Source organism: Somniosus microcephalus, chromosome 1, assembly GCF_052327205.1.
Source record: "Somniosus microcephalus isolate GS21.2 chromosome 1, FLI_Smic_1.0, whole genome shotgun sequence".
Classification (NCBI taxonomy): Eukaryota; Metazoa; Chordata; class Chondrichthyes; order Squaliformes; family Somniosidae; genus Somniosus; species Somniosus microcephalus.
The window spans coordinates 214047678-214071394 of NC_140987.1; the positions used below are offsets into that span (position 1 = coordinate 214047678).

At 40.8% G+C, this 23717-nt stretch overlaps 1 protein-coding gene across 5 annotated transcripts in view; it reads left to right on the plus strand.

Moving 5' to 3' along the window:
- Positions 1 to 23717, plus strand: part of rad17 (RAD17 checkpoint clamp loader component) — a 64468-nt gene that overhangs the window by 38654 nt on the left and 2097 nt on the right. For 4 of the 5 annotated variants that reach the window (XM_085989734.1, XM_085989726.1, XM_085989743.1 and 1 more), the window contains 7 exons: positions 3293 to 3404; positions 11108 to 11302; positions 14429 to 14514; positions 14821 to 14967; positions 16766 to 16912; positions 18506 to 18626; positions 19871 to 19928. In XM_085989734.1, the coding sequence (XP_085845860.1) occupies positions 3293 to 3404; positions 11108 to 11302; positions 14429 to 14514; positions 14821 to 14967; positions 16766 to 16912; positions 18506 to 18626; positions 19871 to 19928 (866 nt within the window). The remainder of the gene's footprint in view (positions 1 to 3292; positions 3405 to 11107; positions 11303 to 14428; positions 14515 to 14820; positions 14968 to 16765; positions 16913 to 18505; positions 18627 to 19870; positions 19929 to 23717) is intronic. The other variant, XM_085989757.1, reaches the window with a different exon arrangement.

Consider the following 23717-nt stretch of genomic DNA (forward strand, 5'->3'; position numbering starts at 1 on the left):
GACACATGCAGTCACCAACCAGGCCCCGGCCATGATGTCCTTTAACCGAAGGTTGAGATCTCGTCTGGATTTGCTCAGACCAAATGTACGAAGAGATGTTGAGAGTAAGCAATTCCAGCACATCAATGAGAAGCCGACAAGGAGCTTCAATGTAGGGCAACCAGTCTTGGCCCGCGACAACCGAACAGAGAAATGGCAACCAGGAACGATATGCACACGGCAGGGGCCACTAATGTACACAGTGGATGTTGGGGAGAACATTGTGAGACGCCATGCTGACCAGATCCTAGAGTCACAGGAACGAGTCAACCCCATGTCTCGGCCATACGTACCTGATGAGGAACCCGACGTACAGGTCGCGTCTACCTCAGAAACAATAGCATTGGAAGCTGATGAATCAACTGACGACAGGGTGCTAGAATCACCTCTGCACCAAGAGCAAGACACTCGGGAAAGGCGTTATCCAGAAAGAATCAGGAAGCCTCCCCAGAGACAATATATGAATGGACTATTTTCATATAACATTGTATATTAAAAATGTTAATTGTTAAATGAGTATTATGGTACTGTTAATCTAAAAGGGGAGGAATTGTAATGTATATATACCTTAAGGGAGAGAACTACTTTTTACAGCTCCTGTATACTGTAGTACCGGCAGTGACCACATCTGTATATAAACCCTGAGTAGTGATCTGTACAGTTAGTTCTAGAGTAACCCTCATTCAGTAAACACCTGTTGATCGTTCCCTGCAGTCTGTTGTCTGATTATTGAAGGACACAACATTAAGATACACGGATATAACAGGTAGGACATTTAGGACTGAGATGAGGAGAAATTTCTTCACTCAGAGGGTGGTGAACCTGTGGAATTCTCTACCACAGAAGGCTGTGGAGGCCAAGTCACTGAATATATTTAAGAAGGAGATAGATAGATTTCTAGACGCAAAAGGCGTCGGGGGGTATGGGGAGAGAGCGGAAATATGGTATTGAGATAGAGGATCAGCCATGATCTCATTGAATGGCGGAGCAGGCTCGAAGTTCCGAATGGCCTACTCCTGCTCCTATTTTTCTATGTTCTAGTACTGAAGGAGAGGTGTGTTGTCCTTTGAATCAGAGATTAAATAATCTGGTGGTTCAGGTGGCTACTATTCAAAGTAGAGCAGGGAATTCTCTGTGTCCTTAACCATTAACACCAAAAATGGGTAATTCATCTCCTTGCTCTTGGAGTGATTTTTCTGTACACAAAATGGCTGCTATATTTGCCTACATAAGAATAGTCACTGCATTTTTACATAGTAATTAATTCTATGTACAGCACTTTGTGATGTTTGTGAGAGGTGTGATAAGGAGCTATATAAACATGAGCATTTGTTTCTTTTCATCCCAGCAACCTAGACTGGATTTGAACTCTGGTGTTAGAAGTGAATGATCAATGTGCTAATTCACTGTGCCACTCAGTAACCCACAAAATTGGAAGTTTAATTGGGAAGTATATTCTAATGATCCAGTTCCATAATCTTAAAAGTGGTAAAAGACATATCTGTATTGTGTCTCAATTGTCCTTTGTTGCAGTATATTATAATTGGCAGCTACTGGTTAAAAGGTAGCCTGGAAGCAGACATTTTGTCCAGAATTCCTCTTGTGATGGCATAAAGTTTAGTGACATCGACCTAGAGATTCTGCTCAATTGCGCTAGTTTTTTCTGTGCAATTCACCCGATATCGGCATGACTGATGCAAAACATTGCGAAATTTCAAGTGCAAATTGTGTTCACATCTCGGTTTCCGCGATCTTTTGCGCTAGTTTTAAAAATATCGTGCTAGAAGCAGGCCCCGCCCATAAAACTGGCCATGCCCCAGGGTGAATTAATTACCATTGGGAGTTTCCACTAATTGCGCTCGTTTGCAGACCTTCGAGGAGGCTCCAAAAATTAAGCTGAAACTTCTGGGTACGTTTTGAATGAATTTGTTTTTTAATTTACTAAGGAACTGACTACTGTACCCCAATCTAACTAGAAAATAGTTTTGTATATTTTTTTAAAAGTCATTTTCGGTCACTTAAAATCAGGTTACTGAAGTGGTGGCTTGACACTGTGATTTAAAATGCTTATTTTTTGTGGTAAACCCATTTTCAGCTGTATTAATTAAACTTTACCAAGTTGCCACTCTTGTTTATCAAGGAATATTTTTTAAAGCAACAATTTTTAAAAAGTTACGTTTTTAAGCGCGGCCCGATTGCGCTGGTTCATGGCAGACCTTGCATTTGGCGATATACAAATGAGATTGAGCGGAAACTCAAGAGGGGGGGAACACTTTTCAAAATGTGCGCAATTTTGGGGGCAATTTGTACTGGAATCGCCAATTGCACCCAAAACTGAAACACTACCCCATCATGAATAGGAACAATAGACTGAGGGCAGGACTCTCCATCGATGTCACTGGAAAGAATTTCAGGATTTCACAAAAGGGGAGTACAAAATGTCTGTTCCAGCTTGCCTCTTAGTTCAATATTGTAACAATGGATGAGTCAGACTCTTAGCGATAATATATGCTTTTATGAGGCAGCTTGGTAGAATACACCTTGCTTTAAATTTAAGCAGTAATAAATACCTGAGAATAAATAATTCAATTACATTGTTGAACTGGGACAGGCGCCCTGGGAGTTATCGTGAACTGGTCACTTTCAGTGTCTGGACAAGTGGCAAAGCAAGTTAAAACGCTAATAGAATGCTTTAATTATGTAGCCAGAACAGAAATTGTGCTAAGGTTTTACAGTGCACTAGTCAGGTCACACTTGGAGTATTAAATTCAGTTCTGGACAGCATGCCATAAAAAAGATATATTGCGGCAGGTACAGAGAAGGACAGCAGACCTGACCCCAAATGTAAAGGAGATGAGCTATGAGGAACAATTATAGATGCTCAAATTCTACAGTCTATAAAGGAAAGTAGGATCAGTTTGGTTGAATATGTCTGCATCTCTAACCAGAACTGCTTTAGTGATTACTTGAATGTGCTTTGCATAGATCTTTCGTAAATGTATGTTATTTGAATTACATTTTACATATCCTTTTCAACTCTGTCTTTACAATCATGCTTTGAACATGTGCTTGCAAAGTCATTTTTTTTTCAAAATGGACCTCTCTTGCTCTGTTATGTATTGTAATGCAACTAATGTTACACGATCGGCTCCATCTATTGACATTAATCAGGCAGTACATTAGATAAAAATGTCTAATCTCCCCACCCCAAAAAAGGAACAGTTAATTATTTTTTTAATATCCTGATATGCAGAATGATGGGAAGACTATTGTTCCTGACAAGACTGTACTGGAGTTGCTCTGTAAAGGCAGTGCAGGAGATATCCGAAGTGCAATAAACAGCCTCCAGTTTACTTCAGTGAAAGGTAATTATTTAACAGCGGGAAAATTAAAATAAGTTAACTTAACTTAGTAAATATTTAGTAACCTATTTAGTAACAGAGTCAGTTTTTTTAACATTACAGAATTTGTAACAAATTAATACTTTCATATTTGGTAACTAAAGATTTGGAACAAATTTTTGTGTTTAGCTTAGATTTTGGAACCCAGCATATTGTAAACAATAAAATGTATTACAGGTTGAGTGCCCAAAATCCAGAGTTCTGGAATCCGGACTCCAGGACGATTGGTGGCAGGGTCATCTGGAATCTGTAAAATGTGCCGGAATCCAGACACCCTGTTTCCACCGCCAGCCGGGCCCAGGCATTTCCGGACTCGGAACATGTTTCTGATGTCCGGAAATGCCCGAGCCCAGGTTGCGATATTTCCGGACTTTGGACATCAGAAACACGTTCCGAAGTCTGAAAAAACACGAAAACCGGCTTGGCCTCGGTCCCGAGGTTGTCGGATTCGGGACGTTCAACCTGTATTATGAACCAAAAACTTTTAATTACTTGTGGAATGTAAAAAAATATATAATTGTCGATTTCCCATGGGAAGTTAAAACCAAGTATAGCCTTCAGGTGAAGTGGAGTTAGAGAGCGAGGGATAATTTGACCAAGATTCACAGATTTAGTTCAGCCCTCATTTTAAAGTCGTGCATTCTGTCCTTATTTTTATTTAATACTTTGTTTTATATTATTTATAGTTAAATGGCAAAATTTAAGTAGAATTGGTTGGAGCATAGGCGTAATACAGGATGGGAAACTAGAAGATGAGATGAATGACCGGTCAATCGATTTTTGGTGGCAGCTTTGGGATGAAATTTAGCTAGGACCCTGGGAGAACTCCCTGCTCGTCTTTAAATAATTGCTTTGCTTTGTTGGTAAATGAACTGGCCAGTGTGGTACTAATCCGTACATATTTGGAAAGTCCCAGTTCAGTCTTAGGGTTAATGGATCTCTGCTGGGGCAGGGACAGGGATGCTACAATCTGTTTCAGCTTAATTGAGCTAGGGAGCATAAGAAGCAGTTAGTTCTGCTTCTGATCACTTCACAATGACACCCACTGAAAACGTATCTGTATGGGAATTGGATGAGAACAGGATCAAACTGAGCTGAGACTATTTCTCCAGTCAAATAGCCTGCCAATACTAATTGTCTAGGTTCACATTTGAAGACTGGTGACTACTGGGAACGGTAGCATAGTGGTTATGTTACTGGACTAGTAATCCAGAGGCCTGGATTAATGATCTGCAGTGAGTTTAAAATCCCACCAGCTTGGGAATTTAAATTCAGTTAATTAAATAAATAGAGTCATAGAGTTTTACAGCACAGAAAGAGGCCCTTCGGCCCATCGTGTCTGCGCCGCCCATCCATCCCTGTCCAGTCTAATCCCATTTTCCAGCATTTGGTCCATAGCCTTGTATGCAATGGCATTTCAAGTGCTCATCCAAATGCTTCTTGAATGTTGTGAGGGTTCCTGCCTCTACCACCCTTTCAGGCATTGAGTTCCACATTCCAACCACCCTCTGGGTGAAGAAGTTCCTCCTCAAATCCCCTCTAAATCTCCTGCCCCTTACCCTGAATCTATGCCCCCTTGTTATTGACCCCCCTACTAAGGGGAAAAGTTCCTCTTTATCTACCCTATCTATGCCCCTCATCATTTTGGAATCTGGAATAAAAAGCTAGTATCAGTAATGGTGACCATGAAACTATCGGATTATTGTAAAAACCCACCTGGTTCACTGCCATCCTTACCTGGTCTGGCCTATATGTGACTCCAGACCCACAGCAATGTGGTTGACTCTTAACTTGTGAAGGAATAGCCATATTCAAAAAAATACACCATCCTATGAACAGAATTCTGACTTTATTAAACATGACAAACTGGGTTTGAAAATCTAAAAGCCTCAATAATCTAAAGCTGTAAACACTATACAGGCTTTTGAGATAAGATAAGTTGTTGACACTGAAACAATAGCCCTATTGAAGCAGAGGGTTAGAACTTACAGAAAGTCTGAGCTTTGGAGAGAACACAATGGAATGCCCAGTTAAAAGGGTCATAAACCAACACTTTGGGAAAGAAACACAAAATTAAAGAAACATGTGCCTTTGTAAAAATAACATCAAATGAAACACTGGAGGCACCAGCCATTACATTGTTTTTGTGTTAAACTTGGAACACCTAGGTGACACGAAGTCTGTGGTACAACCAGCTGAGGTAAATAAGAATGGCATAGATCACCCTAGTTGAGGTGTTTTTAATTTACATGTTGTAAAAAGATACAAACAGAAGACCTTTATAAGAATGGCATCAAATAGAACCACTGCTGTCATATTGTTTTTATGATAAGTTTTGAACACCGAAAGGAGAGACACGAGGACATGGCCCTGTGGGTAGCGGAGTGGGCCCAGGGGCCGTGTAGCCTGATCCTGCTCCTATTTTTCGTGTGTCTAATTCTGTTAGATTCAGTAGAAAATATAGGGACAGAGTGATCTCCTGGAAGAATTTCGATCGCCTAGATGGGTCGGAGAGGAATTTCCCAGATTTTTTTTCTCCTAAATTGGCCATTGGGTCTTTATCTGGTTTTTCGCCTCTCCCGGGAGATCACATGGGTTCGGGTGGATGCAGAGTGATAGAAGATTTGAGGTTAGGATCAGATCAGCCATGATCTTATTGAATGGTGGAGCAGGCTCGAGGGGCCGATTGGCCTACTCCTGCTCCTATTTCTTATGTTCTTATGTACGAGTCTGAATGCTGCAAGCTGAACTGACTAAGAATAGCAGGGGTCAACAGAAAAATTACTAGAGATAATTAGCTTACATCAGCAGAAAACTTCAAAGGATATACCACTGAAAAAAGAGTATAAATATAGAACTTTCAAATGGGAAGACAGAATTTGCTGGAAGGGGCAAAGTGATTCTCGGCTTCAGAGGCTTTGTAAGCCTACAACTCTTGAGTCTCAGGTATCAAAGGTATTTGATTTTGGTGGATATCCTGGAATATAGACTAAGAATATATTTTTAGGAAAAAAAACTGAAGGGATAATTACTAGTCCTAGCCCTTTTCAGGCCTCCCCGGATCAGGCGTATTCCCAGACGTTCACCTTCAACTAAAGTTAGAGATAGCCGAATCCTAAAAGATGCTTAATTAGGTCTAAAGATCCAGACTATCTCTCCCTAAAGGAAAGGAACAACCTGAAGATGTTACCTTCCTCCAGATAGCACTTTTAATAAGTTTAACTAGACTGTAACCTTCCGGATATTATGAGGGTCCGGAAAACTCCCCCAGAATTCTGCAACTCCTCACCATGTACAGAGATTGAGTTTGCGAGTTTGATACAGAAGTACTATGTGAGACAACTCTAAAAATATATAGATTTATTAAAGAACCGACATGTAATTATAGCTGGTGATTCAATTGCAACTTTAACAGTTCCAAAAACAAATAGCTTACAGTTCTTATTCTCAGAGATCCTTATTCTCAAATCTTAACGTTATTACATTTTTACATCTTTTAGTCTATATTCCAGGATATCCACCAAAATCAAATACCTTTGATACCCGAGACTCAGAGTTGTAGGCTTACAGAGCTTCTGAAGCTGAGAATCGCTTTGCCCCTTCCAGCGAATTCTGTCTTCCTATTTGAAAGTTCTATATTTATACTCTTTTCAGTGGTATATCCTTTGAAGTTTTCTGCTGATGTAAGCTAATTACCTGTAGTCATTTTTCTGTTGACCCCTGCTATTCTTGCAGTCAGTTCAGCTTGCAGCATTCAGACTCGTGTCTCTCCTTTAGGTGTTCAAAACTTATCATAAAAACAATATGACAGTAGTGGTCCTATTTGATGCCATTCTTACGAAGGTCTTCTGTTTGTATCTTTTTACAACATGTAAATTAAAAACACCTCAACTAGGGTGATCTATGCAATTCTTATTTACATCAGCTGGTTGTACCACAGACTTCGTGTCTCCTAGGTGTTCCAAGTTTAACACAAAAACAATGTAATGGCTGGTGCCTTCCGTGTTTCTTTTGATGTTATTTTTACAAAGGCACATGTTTCTTTAATTTTATGTGTTTCTTTCCCGAAGTGTTGGTTTATGACCCTTTTAACTGGGCATTCCATTGTGTTCTCTCCAAAGCTCAGACTTTCTGGAAGCTCTAACCCTCTGCTTCAATAGGGCTATTGTTTCAGTGTCAACAACTTATCCTATCTCAAAAGCCTGTATAGTGTTTACAGCTTTAGATTATTGAGGCTTTTAGATTTTCAAACCCAGTTTGTCATGTTTAATAAAGTCAGAATTCTGTTCATAGGATGGTGTATTTTTCTGAATATGGCTATTCCTTCACAAACTGCCCTCTGAAATGGCCTAGCAAGCCACTCAGTTGTAAAAAACCGCTAAGAATAAAACCGGACGGACCACCTGGCATCGACCTAGGCACCGGCTACGGACACGGCAACGACACACCCAGCCCAGTCGACCCTGCAAAGTCCTCCGCACTAACATCTGAGGACTTGTGCCAAAATTGGGAGAGCTGACCACAGACTAGTCAAGCAACAGCCTGACATAGTCATACTCACAGAATCATACCTTTCAGCCAATGTCCCAAACTCCTCCATCACCATCCCTGGGTATGTCCTGTCCCACTGGCAGGACAGACCCACCAGGGGTGGCGGCACAGTGGTATACAGTCGGGAAGGAGTGGCTCTGGGAGTCCTCAACATTGACTCCAGACCCCATGAAGTCTCATGGCTTCAGGTCACGCATGGGCAAGGAAACCTCCTACCGCCCTCCCGCAGCTGATGAATCAGTATGCCTCCATGTTGAACACCACTTGCAAGAAGCACTGAGGGTAGCAAGGGCACAGAACGTACTCTGGTTGGGGAACTTCAATGTCAATCACCAAGAGTGGCTCGGTAGCACTACTACTGACTGAGCTGGCTGAGTCCTGAAGGACATAGCTGCCAGTCTGGGCCTGCGATAGGTGGCGAGGGAAAAACATACTTGACCTCGTCCTCACCAATCTACCTGTCGCAGATGCATCTGTCCATGACAGCACTGGTCGCAGTGACCACCGCACAGTCATTGCAGAGACGAAGTCCCGTCTTCACACTGAGGACACCCTCCATCGTGTTGTGTGGCACTACCACCATGCTAAATGGGATAGATTCAGAACAGATCTAGAAGCTCAAAACTGGGCATCCATGAGGCGCTGTGGGCCATCAGCAGCAGAATTGTATTCCACCACAGTCTGTAACCTCATGGCCCGGCAAATCCTTCACTCTACCATTAACATCAAGCCAGGCGACCAACCTTGGTTCAATGAGGGAGTGCAGAAGAGCTGTCAGGAGCAGCACCAGGCATACCTAAAAATGAGGTGCCAATCTGGGGAAGCTGCAACACAGGACTACATGCATGCTAAAAAGCGGAAGCAGCATGCTATAGACAGAGCTAATCGATCCCACAATCAATGGATCAGATCAAAGCTCTGCAGTCCTGCCACATCCAGTCGTGAATGGTGGTGGACCATTAAACAACTTACAGGAGGAGGAGGCTCAATGAATATCCCCATCCTCAATGATGGTGGAGTCCAGCACATGAGTGCAAAAGACAAAGCTGAAGCGTTTGCAACCATCTTCAGCCAGAACTGCCGAGTGGATGATCCATATCAGCCCCCTCCTGAGGTTCCCACCACCACAAAAGCCAGTCTTCAGATAATTCGATTCACTCCACGTGATATCAAGAAACGGCTGAGCGCACTGGATACAGCAAAGGCTGTGGGCCCCGACAACATCCCGGCTGTCGTGCTGAAGACTTGTGCTCCAGAACTAGCCGCGTCTCTAGCCAAGCTGTTCCAGTACAGCTACAACACTGGCATCTATCCGACAATGTGGAAAACTGTCCAGGTATGTCCTGTCCACAAAAAGCAGGACAAATCCAATCCGGCCAATTACCACCCCATCAGTCTACTCTCAATCATCAGCAAAGTGATGGAAGGTGTCATTGACAGTGCTATCAAGCAGCACTTACTCACCAATAAGCTGCTCAGTGATGCCCAGTTTGGGTTCCGCCAGGACCACTCAGCTCCAGACCTCATTACAGTCTTAGTCCAAACATGGACCAAAGAGCTGAATTCCAGAGGTGAGGTGAGAGCGATTGCCCTTGACATCAAGGCAGCATTTGACCGAGTGTGGCATCAAGGAGCCCTAGTAAAACTGAAGTCAATGAGAATCGGGGGGAAAACTCTCCACTGGCTGGAGTCATACCTAGCACAAAGGAAGAGGTTGTGGTGGTTGGAGTTGAATCATCACAGCCCCAGAACATCGCTGCAGGAGTTCCTCAGGGCAGTGTCCTAGGCCCAACCATCTTCAGCTGCTTCATCAATGACCTTCCCACCACCATAAGGTCAGAAGTGGGGATGTGTTCAGTGCGATTCGCAACTCCTCAGATAATGAAGCAGTCCATGCCCGCATGCAGCAAGACCTGGATGACATTCAGGCTTGGGCTGATAAGTGGCAAGTAACATTCGCGCCACACAAGTGTCAGGCAATGACTATCTCCAACAAGCGAGCGTCTAACCACCGCCCCTTGACATTCAATGGCATTACCATCGCTGAATCCCCCACCATCAATATCCTGGGGGGGGTCACCATTGACCAGAAACTTAACTGGACCAGCCACATAAATACTGTGGCAACAAGAGCAGGTCAGAGGCTGGGCATTCTGCGGCGAGTGTCTCGCCTCCTGACTCCCCAAAGCCTTTCCACCATCTACAAGGCACAAGTAAGGAGTGTGATGGAATACTCTCCACTTGCCTGGATGAGCAGCTCCAACAGCACTCAAGAAGCTCAACACCATCCAGGACAAAGCAGCCCACTTAATTGGAACCCCACCCACCACCTTAAACATTCACTCCCTCCACCACCGGCGTACCGTGGCTGCAGTGTGTACCATCTACAAGATGCACTGCAGCAACTCGCCAAGGCTTCTTCTGCAGCACCTCCCAAACCCGCGACCTCTACCACTCAGAAGGACAAGGGCAGCAGACGCATGGGAACACCACCACCTCCAAGTTCCCCTCCAAGTCACACACCATCCTGACTTAGAAGTACATCGCAGTTCCTTCATCGTCGCTGGGTCAAAATCCTGGAACACCCTCCTGAACAGCATTGTGGGAGTACCTTCACCCCACAGACTGCAGCGGTTCAAGAAGGCGGCTCATCACCACCTTCTCGAGGGCAATTAGGGATGGGCAATAAATGCTGGCTTTGCCAGCGACTCCCACATCCCATGAACGAATTTAAAAAAAACTTGGTCAAGACACCAGAGGGCTTCTGGTGCCTGTGGAACCATACCCCAGCATCAGTCATTGCGTTTAGGAGAGGAAGGTAGTAAAATTGAAATTTGTACACAAGACCTTTACCATTATGTTGTAGTATCAGTTGCTATATGACAGTAATGTTAGTCATTCCACTGTAACCTCTCCCACTTTAAATTGTTTTTATGTGTCTCACACCCAAAATGTGGAACTTGTTGAAGGTACCTATGTAATAATAGATTTTAAAGTGACAATACCCTGTTTTAATTGGTTGCCTTTTACATAGTGGTTTCTTCTGATTTGTACTGCAGTAAAAACCAACTAAAGATTATTGTGCACATAAACATGTTCATCTTTTGACAACTCAGGATGCCCATTGGAACAAAATCAGTCATTGAACAGTAAAGGAAAAACTTCAATCAAAGCAAGCACATCTTCAAGAGGAAAATATAAAGGAAAATCTTCAAAGGCATATGAAAAGGGAGGTGGCCTACCCAGCATTGGAAGCAAGGACCAATCTCTCTTCCTGTTTCGAGCTCTGGGAAAAATAATTTATTGTAAACGTAAGTTGGAATAAGTTTTCGACAGCTTTCGTCCAGATCTGTTGGAATGCATCAATCTCCAGTCAGAGTTTAGTCCCATCAACAAATTTTAGAATATACTCGTGGATTTCCTGTGGTGTTGTTACTGGTACAGGATTCACTGTTTTATAAGAGCAGTGCAGTTACACCATGGTGCACAATGTATTCATTCCACTGACAAAGTGGATTCTTTTATGGCCACAAAGTCTAATTGGTCTAAGTAGGCATATGCTGAGGTGTATTAGCAGCTAACTGGTTCCTTCCTGAGGAGTCGGTAAAAACCAACTAAAGATTATTTTGCATCTGTAATATTATGAAGTGTGACAGACTCAACTTTTTAACTACCTTATTATAAAATACTATGATTAGCCTGCATTTCCTGTCTGTCACACTGAACCTTCTATGTCACCATTCAAAGAACAGTATTAAAAAAACAAAGGAACTGTCCAGGAACACAAAGCACTTGCATTTATATAGCATCTTTAACATAAAAAACTTCCAAAGCGCTTCACAGAGACATAAGGGAAAGAAATGTACACCGAACCAAAGAAGGATATATTAGGAGGGGTGACTAAAAGCTTGGTCAAAGAGATGGATTTTTAAGGAGGGCCTCAAAGCAGCAGAGATGCAATGGGTTCAGGGAGGGAATTCCAGAGCATGAGGCATACTTAAGATGTCCCACACTATCTAAAGCAAATTTCTGTCTTTTTTTTTTTAAAGTAGAAAGAAAGAAAGGTGGTCATTTAGAATGTATAGCAAGACCCGCCAGGATTAAAAACAAATATTGAAGCCACAATGTCCATAACCTTTGAGCTTCCCAAAAGCAAAATCAAGTTTTTGATCACCAGCTTTATTAGCAATTGACCTTTGAATAAACTTAACGTCAATTAGACGTGGTAGCCTTAAAGGGCACGGCTTCACCTTAGCGGCACAGTAATACACTGTATTACATGGTACAGTGCTCCTCTTCTAATAACGTACCATCTGACTTATTGTGAGCAGTGCCACAGGTGATCACCTATATTTAAGATGCATTTCCTGTTTGTCACATTTTTCTAGCACATTACAATTGTTGCACTCAAATTTCTGTGTCACAGTTCAAAAATAAAGATACTGGTTTAAGGCATAAGCCAAATTGTTCATAAACATACCGATCACTTTTTTTAAAGCAAACAAAGTCAGACTTCTGACCTCAAGTCTGAAAAGCAATTAAATTCTAAATTAATGCATCCACAAGCTTAACTTTCTTAATGTAAATTGCTTTCATGACCTCAACCAATACCACCAAAAACAGATTTAAACTGGTCATTCATCTTATTTAACTTGCTTTGTGTAATTGGCTACAGTCTTTGTCTACACAAGTGACTGCACTTTAAAAGTAATTAATTGGTTGTGAAAAGCTTTAAGGCTACCTGAGGATGTAATACGCACTATATAAATGCACGATCTTCCTTTCTCTACCTATACAATAGATTACTGCCAAAATGACTGAACCTGGAATTTGCCTACTTTTTTTGTGGATACTGATGCAAAGAATTGATTTTTACCATACCTACCATATATTCTGATCCTCTGTAATATCACCTCCCAACATATGCCTTGAAAATATGCACAAAAGACCTTTCTACTGTCCTCAACTCTATATATTCATTTTAATTACCCTTAGCTTCTTTGATTTTGCTAGTTTAGATTAGAATCTAAATTTGAACATTCAAACTGATGACTGAATTTTCATGCACCTGCTGCTGAGTGGAGTTGCTAAACTGTCTGGATCAGAATAACCTTGATTTTTGATAGTTCTGACTAAGGGTCTACACCTGAAACCTTAGCCTATCTTTTCTCTTTTTGTATATATTAATAAGTCTACTATATATTTCTAGCATTTTCTGTTTATTTCAGATGGCAACATTTTTTTGATATGTTGGCATGAGACCTTATTGGACCTTTGTTTACACAGTAGCTCTTTTCCATGTTTTGCCAGTAGGTGGTGGTGTTTGATTGAAAATATCCAAGATTATTTTCACCTAACCTTTTCAATAACAGCTTGCATTAAGAGCAGAAAAGCACCCCTATTCGCTTCAGTCGTAATCAAAAATGGATGCTGAGCCATAGAAGGAAATATTAGGTGGGGTGTCAAAGGATCGGTTTTTAAGGAGGATCTTGGAGGAGAGGAAGATGGAGAGGCAGAGGGGTTTAGGGATGGAAATCCAGAGCACGAGGCCCAGATAAATGAAGGCATAGGCACCAATAGTAGAGGGAGAAAGCACAAGAGGCCAGAGTTGGAGGAGCGGAGAGTTCTGGAAGAGTTGTAACTGGTGGAGGGGCAAGACCATGAAGGGATTTAAATGTGAGGATGAAAATTTTAAATTGGAGGCGTTGGGGACCGGGAGCCAATTATAGGTCAGCAAAGACAAGAGTGCTGGGTGAGTGGAACTTGGTGCAGAATAGGATATGGGCAGTAAAATTTTGGATGAGCTGAAGTTTACAGAGCATGGAGGATAGGAGGCTGGTTTGGAGAGCATTGAATAGTTGAGGAAAGAGGTGACTAAGATAGGGATGAGTTTCAGTAGTGGGCTGAGGCAGGGACAGAGATGGGTGATATTAGAGGTGGTGGAAGGTGGTCTTTGTGGTGGAGAAGATATTGGGTTGGAGGCTCAGCTTGGGTAAAATAGGTTGTGAACAATCCAGTTCAGCCGGAGACGGTGATCAGGAAAGGGAATCAAATCGCGGCAAAGGTATTGAGTTTGTGGGAGGGGCGAGGCCATGGAGGGATTTGGAAACAGGATGAGAATTTTAAAATCGAGACATTGCTGGACCGAGAGTCAATGTAGATCAGCAAGCACAGGGGTGATGGGGAACGTGACTTGGTGCGAGTTATGATACAGGCAAAGAAGGGACAAATGGTGAACATCAGATTACATTAAAATAAATGTGGATGATTATCTTGTTGAATGAGCAGATGCGGTTAAAGCCTCTGCACGCGTTAAGTTTCTGTATACTGTTGCAATTTATTCAAATATTTGTGTTTATTACTATGCCTTGAAATTGGTATTTCAGTGCAGTGTATGAATTAAACCAATCATAAATAATGGCAATTTTATTTTTAAGGAGAGCCACCTAATGACTTGGATCTGAATCCATTACCAATCCATTTATCTGAGCATGAGAGGGATCCACTTCTGGTCAATCCTGAGGTAAGATTAATCTTGGTCAGAAACATTGAGCAAACAAGGGGTACCAAACATTCATGTGCTCAGCATTATTTCTGTGTTTGTGAATTCAAATCTTCACCATGGTCAGCACTCCCATATCAGTTTTGTGATGGGCATTTAGGACAAGATGCTATCTAAGGAGACTTGTGTCTGTTGGCCAATTCACAGAACATAATGCTGAAAGGACATGGACTTGAACAAGAATAAATGGGTAAAATGAGCAAAATACTAGAAAGGGTAACATCATTGTTTTTATGCACTTATTTCTTTGTCTAATTTGCATTTCAGGAGGTGATTGCGAATTCACACATGTCTGGGGAGTTGTTCAATCTTTATCTTCACCAAAATTATCTTGATTTCTTCAGTGACATAGAGGACATTGTGCGGGCTAGTGACTATCTAAGTGATGCAGACTTCTTAACAGTAGACTGGAATGTAAGTATCAAACGGATACATGAGCAACACCAAGGTAATTTGCTTGCGTAACAGATAATTGCTGTCTTTGGAAATATAAGGGAGGGAGTTGGTCTACGTCTGCGCATTCAGATCCAGTGAACATTACTTATTCATTTGTTGCCCTTAACGAGTAAAATATGTTTCCAAATTTCAAAAAATATTTTTGGATAAGGTTCGATATGACCTCCTTTAGTTACCTGTTTATCAATTACTGAGACATGCTTAATGCATTGCTTATTTTTTTTCAATCTTTGGAGAAACAACTTAAATGCCTAGCATTATAACCATATCTCGGGTGCTTTTTTAAAAAAAAAGCTTTTTTTTAATACACTTTGCTTTAAATCCCCGATATTTAAATGTACTTTTCCAAATTCTATCTCTGGAAAACTAACAAAAGTCCTAAAACATGACAAGGGGCAACCCTTTTTTTTCAATTTGTTTACAATTAAATGACACATTAGTAGAATTGCACTAAATTGAGTCATGTCATCATTTGCATGGTGCCATTGTGACAGAATTGATACTTAGCCCTTCTCTTTCCCCAAACAAAAAATGGTTTGCCAAATACTTTTCACAAAGAACCATACCCCAGCAAGGAGTTGACACTTTAAAGATAGGAGCTGGGGAGAATATAACTTTAAAAATTCATCAGCGTACATAAATATCTCGACTTCAAAACAGTTTTCTTTCCAGATTCCCTCAGGGAGGCACAGTTCAGACTTGGCTATTTATCTTTTTAGCATTTTAATTTATTGAAATTTTGTCTCATGTTTGTTAACACCAGTTGCAGTACGATTTGTAGTCTTAATTTATCTGCCAGAAAGGTAAGGTAAAGTGTTTGCCTCAGGGACATTGCTTTAGAGGGGATATGTATGAATAGAAAAGTGGATGAAGGTAGACTTCTGGCTATGTTTTGTTAATATTTTTATTCTAATTCTTTGTAGATGGCAAGAGAATTTTAAAGGGTGTGCAAGAACAGAGACACCTGGGGGTGTTTGTGCACAAATCTTTGAAGGTGGCAGGACAGGTTAACAAAGCAGTTAATAAAGCATGTGGGATGCTGGGCTTTATAAATAGCGGCATTAAGTACAAAAGCCATGAAGTTGTGCTAAACCTATATAAAACTCTAGTTCGGCCCCAGCTTGGAGTATTGTGTCCAATTCTGGGCACCACACTTTAGGAAGGATGTGAAGACTTTGGAGAGGGTACAGAAGAGATTTACTAGAATGGTTCCAGGGATGAAGGATTACAGTTACATGGATAGACTGGAGAAGCTGGCTTTGTTCTCCTTGGAGCAGAGAAGGCTAAGGGGAGATTTGATAGAGGTGTTTAAAATCATGAAGCGTTTAGATAGAGTATATAAAGAGAAACTGTTTCCAATGGCTGAAGGGTCGATAACAATAGGACACAGATTTAAGATGATTGGCAAAAGAATCAGAGACGACATGAGGAAAAGCTTTTTTATGGAACTAGTGGTTAGGATTTGGAATGCATTGCCTGATAGGGTGGTGGATACAGATTCAAAAGGAAATTGGATAAATACTTGAAAGAGAAAAATTGGAGGGATATGGGGAAAGAGTGGGAGAGTGCAGCTAACTGGATTGCTTTTCACAAGAGTCGATGCAAACTCGATGAGCCAAATCGCCGCCTCCTGTGCTGTACTATTCTACGAAACCCTAATTTACACACAAATTAAATTCGGTCATGTTTAAGTCCCTATATTACACCAAGTTTTAGTAAACTTATTTTATCTATCCATTCTATATGACTTCCTTAGCATCGTTCGACTATGTGGAAATATAGTACGTCTGTGGCTGCACGAGGATTGATTCATGCTAACAAAGCTCGAGCTCGGGCTAATTGCAAAGGAGGAGCTGGTTTCAAACCTTTACACAAACCACAGTGGCTGTCAATAAGTAAAAAGGTATGGGTGGAATTTGTTTGGCTGACTATTTCAGATAAAATTCTGGTTGTGGTTTATCCAAATTCTGATCAGCTAGATTAATTCTTTTGGGAATGAGACAAGTACAGTCGAGCAGTGGACTCATTGTGGGAGCATGACTGCTGCAAAAGATCATTGAGCCAGCAAGAAGCATCAAGCAAGAGGCATCTTGTGCCTACAGCAAACACATATACGCAAGTTACAATGTTTGTATTATTACTTTCTGTTCTGGCAGAGTTGTAGTGTTTGTCTGGCCCTTGTATCAAGTGTTTCATATTTTTTGCAATTGGTTTAAGCCTTATAATTTAAAATAGGACATTGTTGTTCAATTGAGAGACTCAGATGATACAAATAATGTCCCTGTTACAACAACTCCCTTTAATGAATTCCCTAGTTATGTTACTTCACATTGGCCTGGAATTTGCAGTCAGCGGCGAAGTGACAGCGCTTGCCGCTTACTTCGAAGATCTAGCAGTCTCTGTGACGTGAGTTTCAGCTCTCCCAACCTTTGTTTGAATCTGGTGCCAAATCTCCAGCGTCCAGCAACAGTGATGTCATCAAAACTAACAACAGAAAACGCTGGAAAAACTCAGCAGGCCAGGGCAGCGTCCGTGGAGAGAGAAACGGAGTTAACGTTTCAGGTCAAAGACCCTTCGTCAGAACTGGAAAAAAGGCAGGAAAAGGGATAGATTTTAAAGCAAGAGGGGGCTCCCCCTTTTCCCAGCCCCCACTTGCTTTAAAATCATCCCTTTTCCTGCTTTTTTTCCAGTTCTGACGAAGGGTCTTCGACCTGAAACATTAACTCTGTTTCTCTCTCCACGGATACAGCCCTGGCCTGCTGAGTTTTTCCAGCGTTTTCTGTTGTTGTTTCAGATTTCCAGCATCCGCAGTATTTTGCTATTGCAGTGATGTCATCAAGTTGGCTAAGCAGCCAATCACATTGACGAATTCTCATAGGGAGCAAACCAGGAAGTAAAATGCACAGATTCTAATTTACTTTTTATAAATTTTACAGAGTACGAAATAAAGATTGGGGGTACACATAAGATTAAAGTAGAAGCTGAAATATCATGAAAAACTTTTTTTTTAATTATGTAAAAACTCATGTAATTCTTAATCATATTAATTGAAAAATTTGACATTCCACAAATATAAAATTCAGTTTTCAGGCCAGAACGGTTGTTCAGCTGTCAATACATGGTTAAAAACCCAGTTACACCTCTTTCAACAAGGCTTAACTTTTTCCGGGGGATGGGGGGGGGGGGCGGGGTTTAAAAGCAATATTCCAGCGTAATAGGGGAAGTTTGCATCCTTGTATGTGATTTCAATTGATTGCCGGCTCTAGGGAGTTCCACAACGCAACCTATGGCGGAGCAGTAAATGACTGACTAACGCCAGGATTTCCGTGTTTATCTGCACATGCGCTAAATCCTGAATTTGCAGTCAGTTTCAGAGGGGTAATGACGGTGAACACCGACAGTTTCACCTTTATTGCCACCGCAAAATCCGGGCCATTATATATTGTTTAAAATGGTAATTGAAACTTAAATTGTCTGTCTTTCTATTGTGTTACAGTATAAAGAAAACTGTCTTGCAGCCAAAGGGTTTTTTTCAAATTTCTGTTTAGCCCCATTTTGCCTTCAGACCCAGTTATTGCCATATCTTGCTCTGCTGACAAACCCCATGAGAAACCAAGGTAAGATGTAGAATAGTAATAAAATGATAGATGTTTGTTTTCAGTATCACCATATAATTTGAAAGCATAAGATTAGGACCGTAATATGCACCAAGGCAGCTACATAATTGCATATCAGTTGGTGTATGTGTATTTAGGGAAAATTGCATAAATTTTATTTTTAATCGCAACCAGTAACTTCCGAAGCAAAATCTTCAAATGAAGGAGAATACATATATTTTTTTGATTGCTCATTGTTGGCTTGCATAGATTGTATTTAATGAAATGTTTATGTTGAAACTTGCATGCAGTTGAAAACATTTGAAGTAGATTTAGACAGGATAATACAAGATCCTGCAACTAATTAACTGGGCAGTAGATTTCCCAATGTACTGGAATAAAGCTGCAGATTCTACTGTCTTCCACCTCTCATCTCGAAATCAATTTGGAATCAATAAGGTAACAGTATGGTGAACATTCACCATATTGTATTGATTAAATAGAAAATAAATTGTGGGCAATAGTTTGTGTAAACTGCATGATAAATACTGAAAATGTCTAATACAGACTGTACAGCCATATATATGGGCAGGAAGGTTCACTTTCTAGCTTTAACAAACTTGTAAAAATAAACCGTTTGCTGCTAACATGAATGTGTTTATCCCTTCATTTTTTCTCCTCTGTTTTTCTATTGTATCTGACCCGCCAACATAAAAGGTGTTTTATTGAGTTTCCCCTAATTAAACCAAAAATGACTATTCTTGGTAAGTTTGGAAACCTAAAACAGGTTATAGGGCCCGTTCCATATGTGCTCCTCCTAACTTCACAGCAGTCCCGAAGACTGTTGCTGGCCCCCGCTCGCCCCCGTCAAAATCTCCCCCACCCCCCCCACCCCCCCCTCCTCCCTCCCGGTCAGGCCAGCATCATAGCGGCCCAAAAGTGATGTCTGCTTCGCCAGCAAGCTGCCTGCATGCAGCAGGCATTGTCAGCTCATCGTCTAATTTAAATGAGGACCATCTGTTCCTGCACAGGGATCGTTCCCTGAACCCAGTACACGTTGGCAGGGCGGCGCTATCCAGTTTCTACCCCAGTGCCTTCAACGGAATACAGCAGAAAACTGGAGAAATAAAAAGTTTGGTGGTGATAAATTGCAACAAGTAGGAGCAAAATCATTCCTTGCATAATAAAATGGGTGACTGCAGTTTTATGAAGTTGCATTTTCATCTGTGTTGCATTTACAAAATTCTCTTCTGATTTATGTACAGCACAAATAAATTTTATCCAAGATGTGGGAAGATTTCCTTTCAAGAGATATTCTACTAGGTATGTAAAAATTTCCCCCCCACAAACATCACAGTTCGGGTCTTGCCAAGTATATAAATGCAAGTTGTTGTTGTTGCCCATTGTTTTCCGTATATTATTCTACCTTTTAAAAAAAACTTTAAATCTCTTATTTGCAAATAAGAGATTGGCAATGAGTAAAATTGTAGTAAATTTTGTTTAGTTGCTTGACCTGAATGGAAAAAAATATGTAGTTTAAAATTGAACTTTGTTTTAATTTCTATGGCATGGGAGTTTAATTCAGAATTCTGGAGATTTCCTTAGGCCAGTCTGGAATTCTGGTTTGTTTTTACTTTGCAATTTCTGGTTTAAAATGTACTTCAGTTTAAGTTATATTAGCAGTGTAGAAAGGGACTTTAAAAAGGGGGAGTGTTTTTACTGCTCTTATCACTAAATGTTTACACGTTTATTATATGTATACTTTGGCAACATTTAATACTTCCAGTTCCAAGAATAATGTGTTCAATGTTCTTTTGTGTAGAGTTATATTTAATAATAAGAAAGAAAGACTTGCATTTATATAGCGCCGTTCACGACCACCGGACGTCTCAAAGCGCTTTAAAGCCAATGAAGTACTTTTCGAAGCAGAGTCACTGATGTAATGTGGGAAATGCGGCAGCCAATTTGTGCACAGCAAGCTCCCACAAACAGCAATGTAATAATGACCAGATAATCTGTTATTGTTATGTTGGTTGAGGGATAAATATTGGCCAGGGCACCAGAGATAACTCCCCTGCTCTTCTTCGAAATAGTGCCATCTTTTACATCCACCTGAGAGAGCAGATGGGGCCACGGTTTAACGTCTCATCCGAAAGACGGATAAAGATGATAATGATTCACAACCAAAAATTGAAATCTACAGAAAACTATTTTGGAAAGCTGCCAATGACACTTACATGGGGTATATATTTTACAATAATATTCCATAGACATTGTCCCAAAGTGCAAAACAATTTGCCCTGATTTCCCCCACAATTTTATCAATGTTCAATAATGAGTGTAACGGGAAGGCACCTGAAGAATGCAGCCCCCCTCCTCCCACGCCTTGTATCTGGCACTGGAAAGCTGCAGCTGGTTTGGGAGGGTGCCCCATATGCCAGAGACTCAACCCCACAGCAGCTATTAAGTGGACAATAACTGGAACCTCCAGCAGTGCTGGGAGGCCTGTGTCATATGTGCTGGAGTTCTTTGTGCTGGAGAAGCAGCAACAGTGGCTGCAAGAGAGGAAAAAAGGAAGGAAATTGCCCTTAAATAGCAGTCTAGGAATAACGGAGACAGGGGACCCTCAAGGAATACATATTTGAAGAAGACAGCCGGTGTTGAGAGTAAAATCTGTATCTATCCATGTATCATCTACCTATCTTATTAAAAATGGTACATCAACAATGCAGACAACAAACACTAATACAAATGTCAGTATCACACTTTTTATACCAGTGCTACAATGTCTCCAGCTGCTGAATGGAGCTTCCCACAAGCAAAGCCAGGGTTCTGATCTGCACCCTGACCTGTAACGAACCACACAATAATTTCAAGAATGCAGAGCAATTACACCATGTAGCCTTAAAGGGACCCCCACCTAATCTAAGTTGACACTTCAGTGAGGGAATGTTGCATTGTCCGAGGCGCTGTCTTTCAGATAAGACGTTCAAACTGAGGCTTTGTCTACCATTAAATGGAAAAGATCCCATGGCACTTTTTGAAAACAAGCAGATGAGCTCTTCTGATATCTTGCCCAACATTTATCACTCAATCAAAATGACCAAAAATAAATTAAACTTCTCATTGTTGTTTGTGCAACCTGGATGTGTCCAAATTGGCTGCCACATGACAACAGTGATAATGCTTCAAAATAATTCATTGGCTATGAAGCACTTTTCAACCTTGAGACCATGAAAGGCGCATTATTAATGCAAGTTTGTTCATTTGTTATTTCTTTCTAATTTATTATCTGTCACACTTCAAGTGTTACAGTTGAATTTCTCTATCTCACTTTCTAAAGTATAAAAAAAACAAAGCTAGTCATTTGCAATGAATAAAGAAGCTCCCGAGCAACAGAAAATACCAAAGTCCGAATTGCTGCAGCCTCTTATTTGACTTTAGCAACCACAATTTAAAAAAAAAAAAGACGAGCAAACCAAGAGTTGTTTCAGTAGTCTGAACAGCAATTAAAATCTGATGTGTGTTTATTTAACCCAGTTAGGTATTGTGGACCTAAGGGTCACAGCTTCACTTTACCAGTAGGATAATGCACTCTATTACATAATATAATGCTCCTGTCCTTTATCTTCTGACTTGCTATAAGTAACGCCGTAGGCAATATGCCAGTAATATAATAAAAAGGTACATGTAAGTGCATTTTATCCATCACGCTCCAGATTCCATACCTTTTTTACAGATGCAAAACAATCTTTTAACAAGAAAGAAAGCCAGTAATTTAACGCTGGGTCCGTCTGCCCTGGAACCAGTATTCACAATTCCCTCACGAAGCAACAATTAAACTTTGATTGACCTCCAGCTTTGGTACAGAATGCAAAAAAGCTTTTATTTTTACATTTTTTTTTAAAAGGAGGAAGCCAGTAATTTTGTGCACTTCTGACCTGTTTTCCTGACCAAACTATTAAACTGTGACACAGCAAACAAAAATGAAACTCTCATCGACTGGAAGATTTGGAATTTTTTTTAATATAAAAAAGAAAGGCAGTCATTTAATGCTGCCTGTTTCTGACCTGAAGCCTCACCAAACAGCAATTGAACTCTGATTGACCCAAATCTCTGTTTATTTAACAATAATTAGATTTGGCCTTAAAAATATACAATTTCGCCTTAGCAGCAGGGAATAATACATTGTGCATTGTGTGGTAAAGCACTCCTGTCTTTATAAACACTTGCAAGCAGCTTACGGTGAAGAACACCACAGGAAATTTGCTAGCAAGCTTTAAAAAAAAAGAGGATTGAAGTCCAAGGAAATTAATTTAAGAGGAGCCCTCTAAGTTCTGAATCTGAATGTGAGATTAAGGGATTTGCACTATGGAGCTAGACTGTTTCAGCCCAAAAGAATGGTTTAGAGTAGAGAGGATTGGTGCCAATAATGCAGTTGCATTGGTTCAAATCTTCCAGTTGAACTTTACAAATTGATTCGTCTGTGTTATGGCGAGTAAATTTTGCCTTCAGTTGCAATTCGGACTTGCCCCCTGTACTTCTGTACTTCATATTGCATTGCATTGGTTGTAACCTTCCAAAATTCCCTAGAGTCTGGAAAGGTCCCAGCGGATTGGAAAACCGCAAATGTAACGCCCCTGTCAAGAAAGGAGGGAGACAGAAAGCAGGAAACTATAGGCCAGTTAGCCTAACATCTGTCATTGGGAAAATGCTGGAATCCATTATTAAGGGAGTAGTAGCAGGACATTTAGAAAATCACAATACAAATCAAGCAGAGTCAACGTGGTTTTATGAAAGGGAAATCATGTTTGACAAAGTTATTAGAGTTCTTTCTGAATGTAACGAGCTGGGTGGATCAAGGGGAACCAGATGATGTAGTGTATTTGGATTTCCAAAAGGTGCCACAAAAGGTTTACTGCACAAGATAAGAGCTCACGGGATTGGGGGTAATATATTAACATGGATAGAGGATTGGCTAACTAATAGAAAACAGAGTCGGGATAAATGGGTCATTTTCAGGTTGGCAAACTGTAACTAGTGGGGTGCCACAGGGCTCCGTGCTGGGTCCTCAACTATTTACAATCTATATTAATGACTTGGATGAAGGGA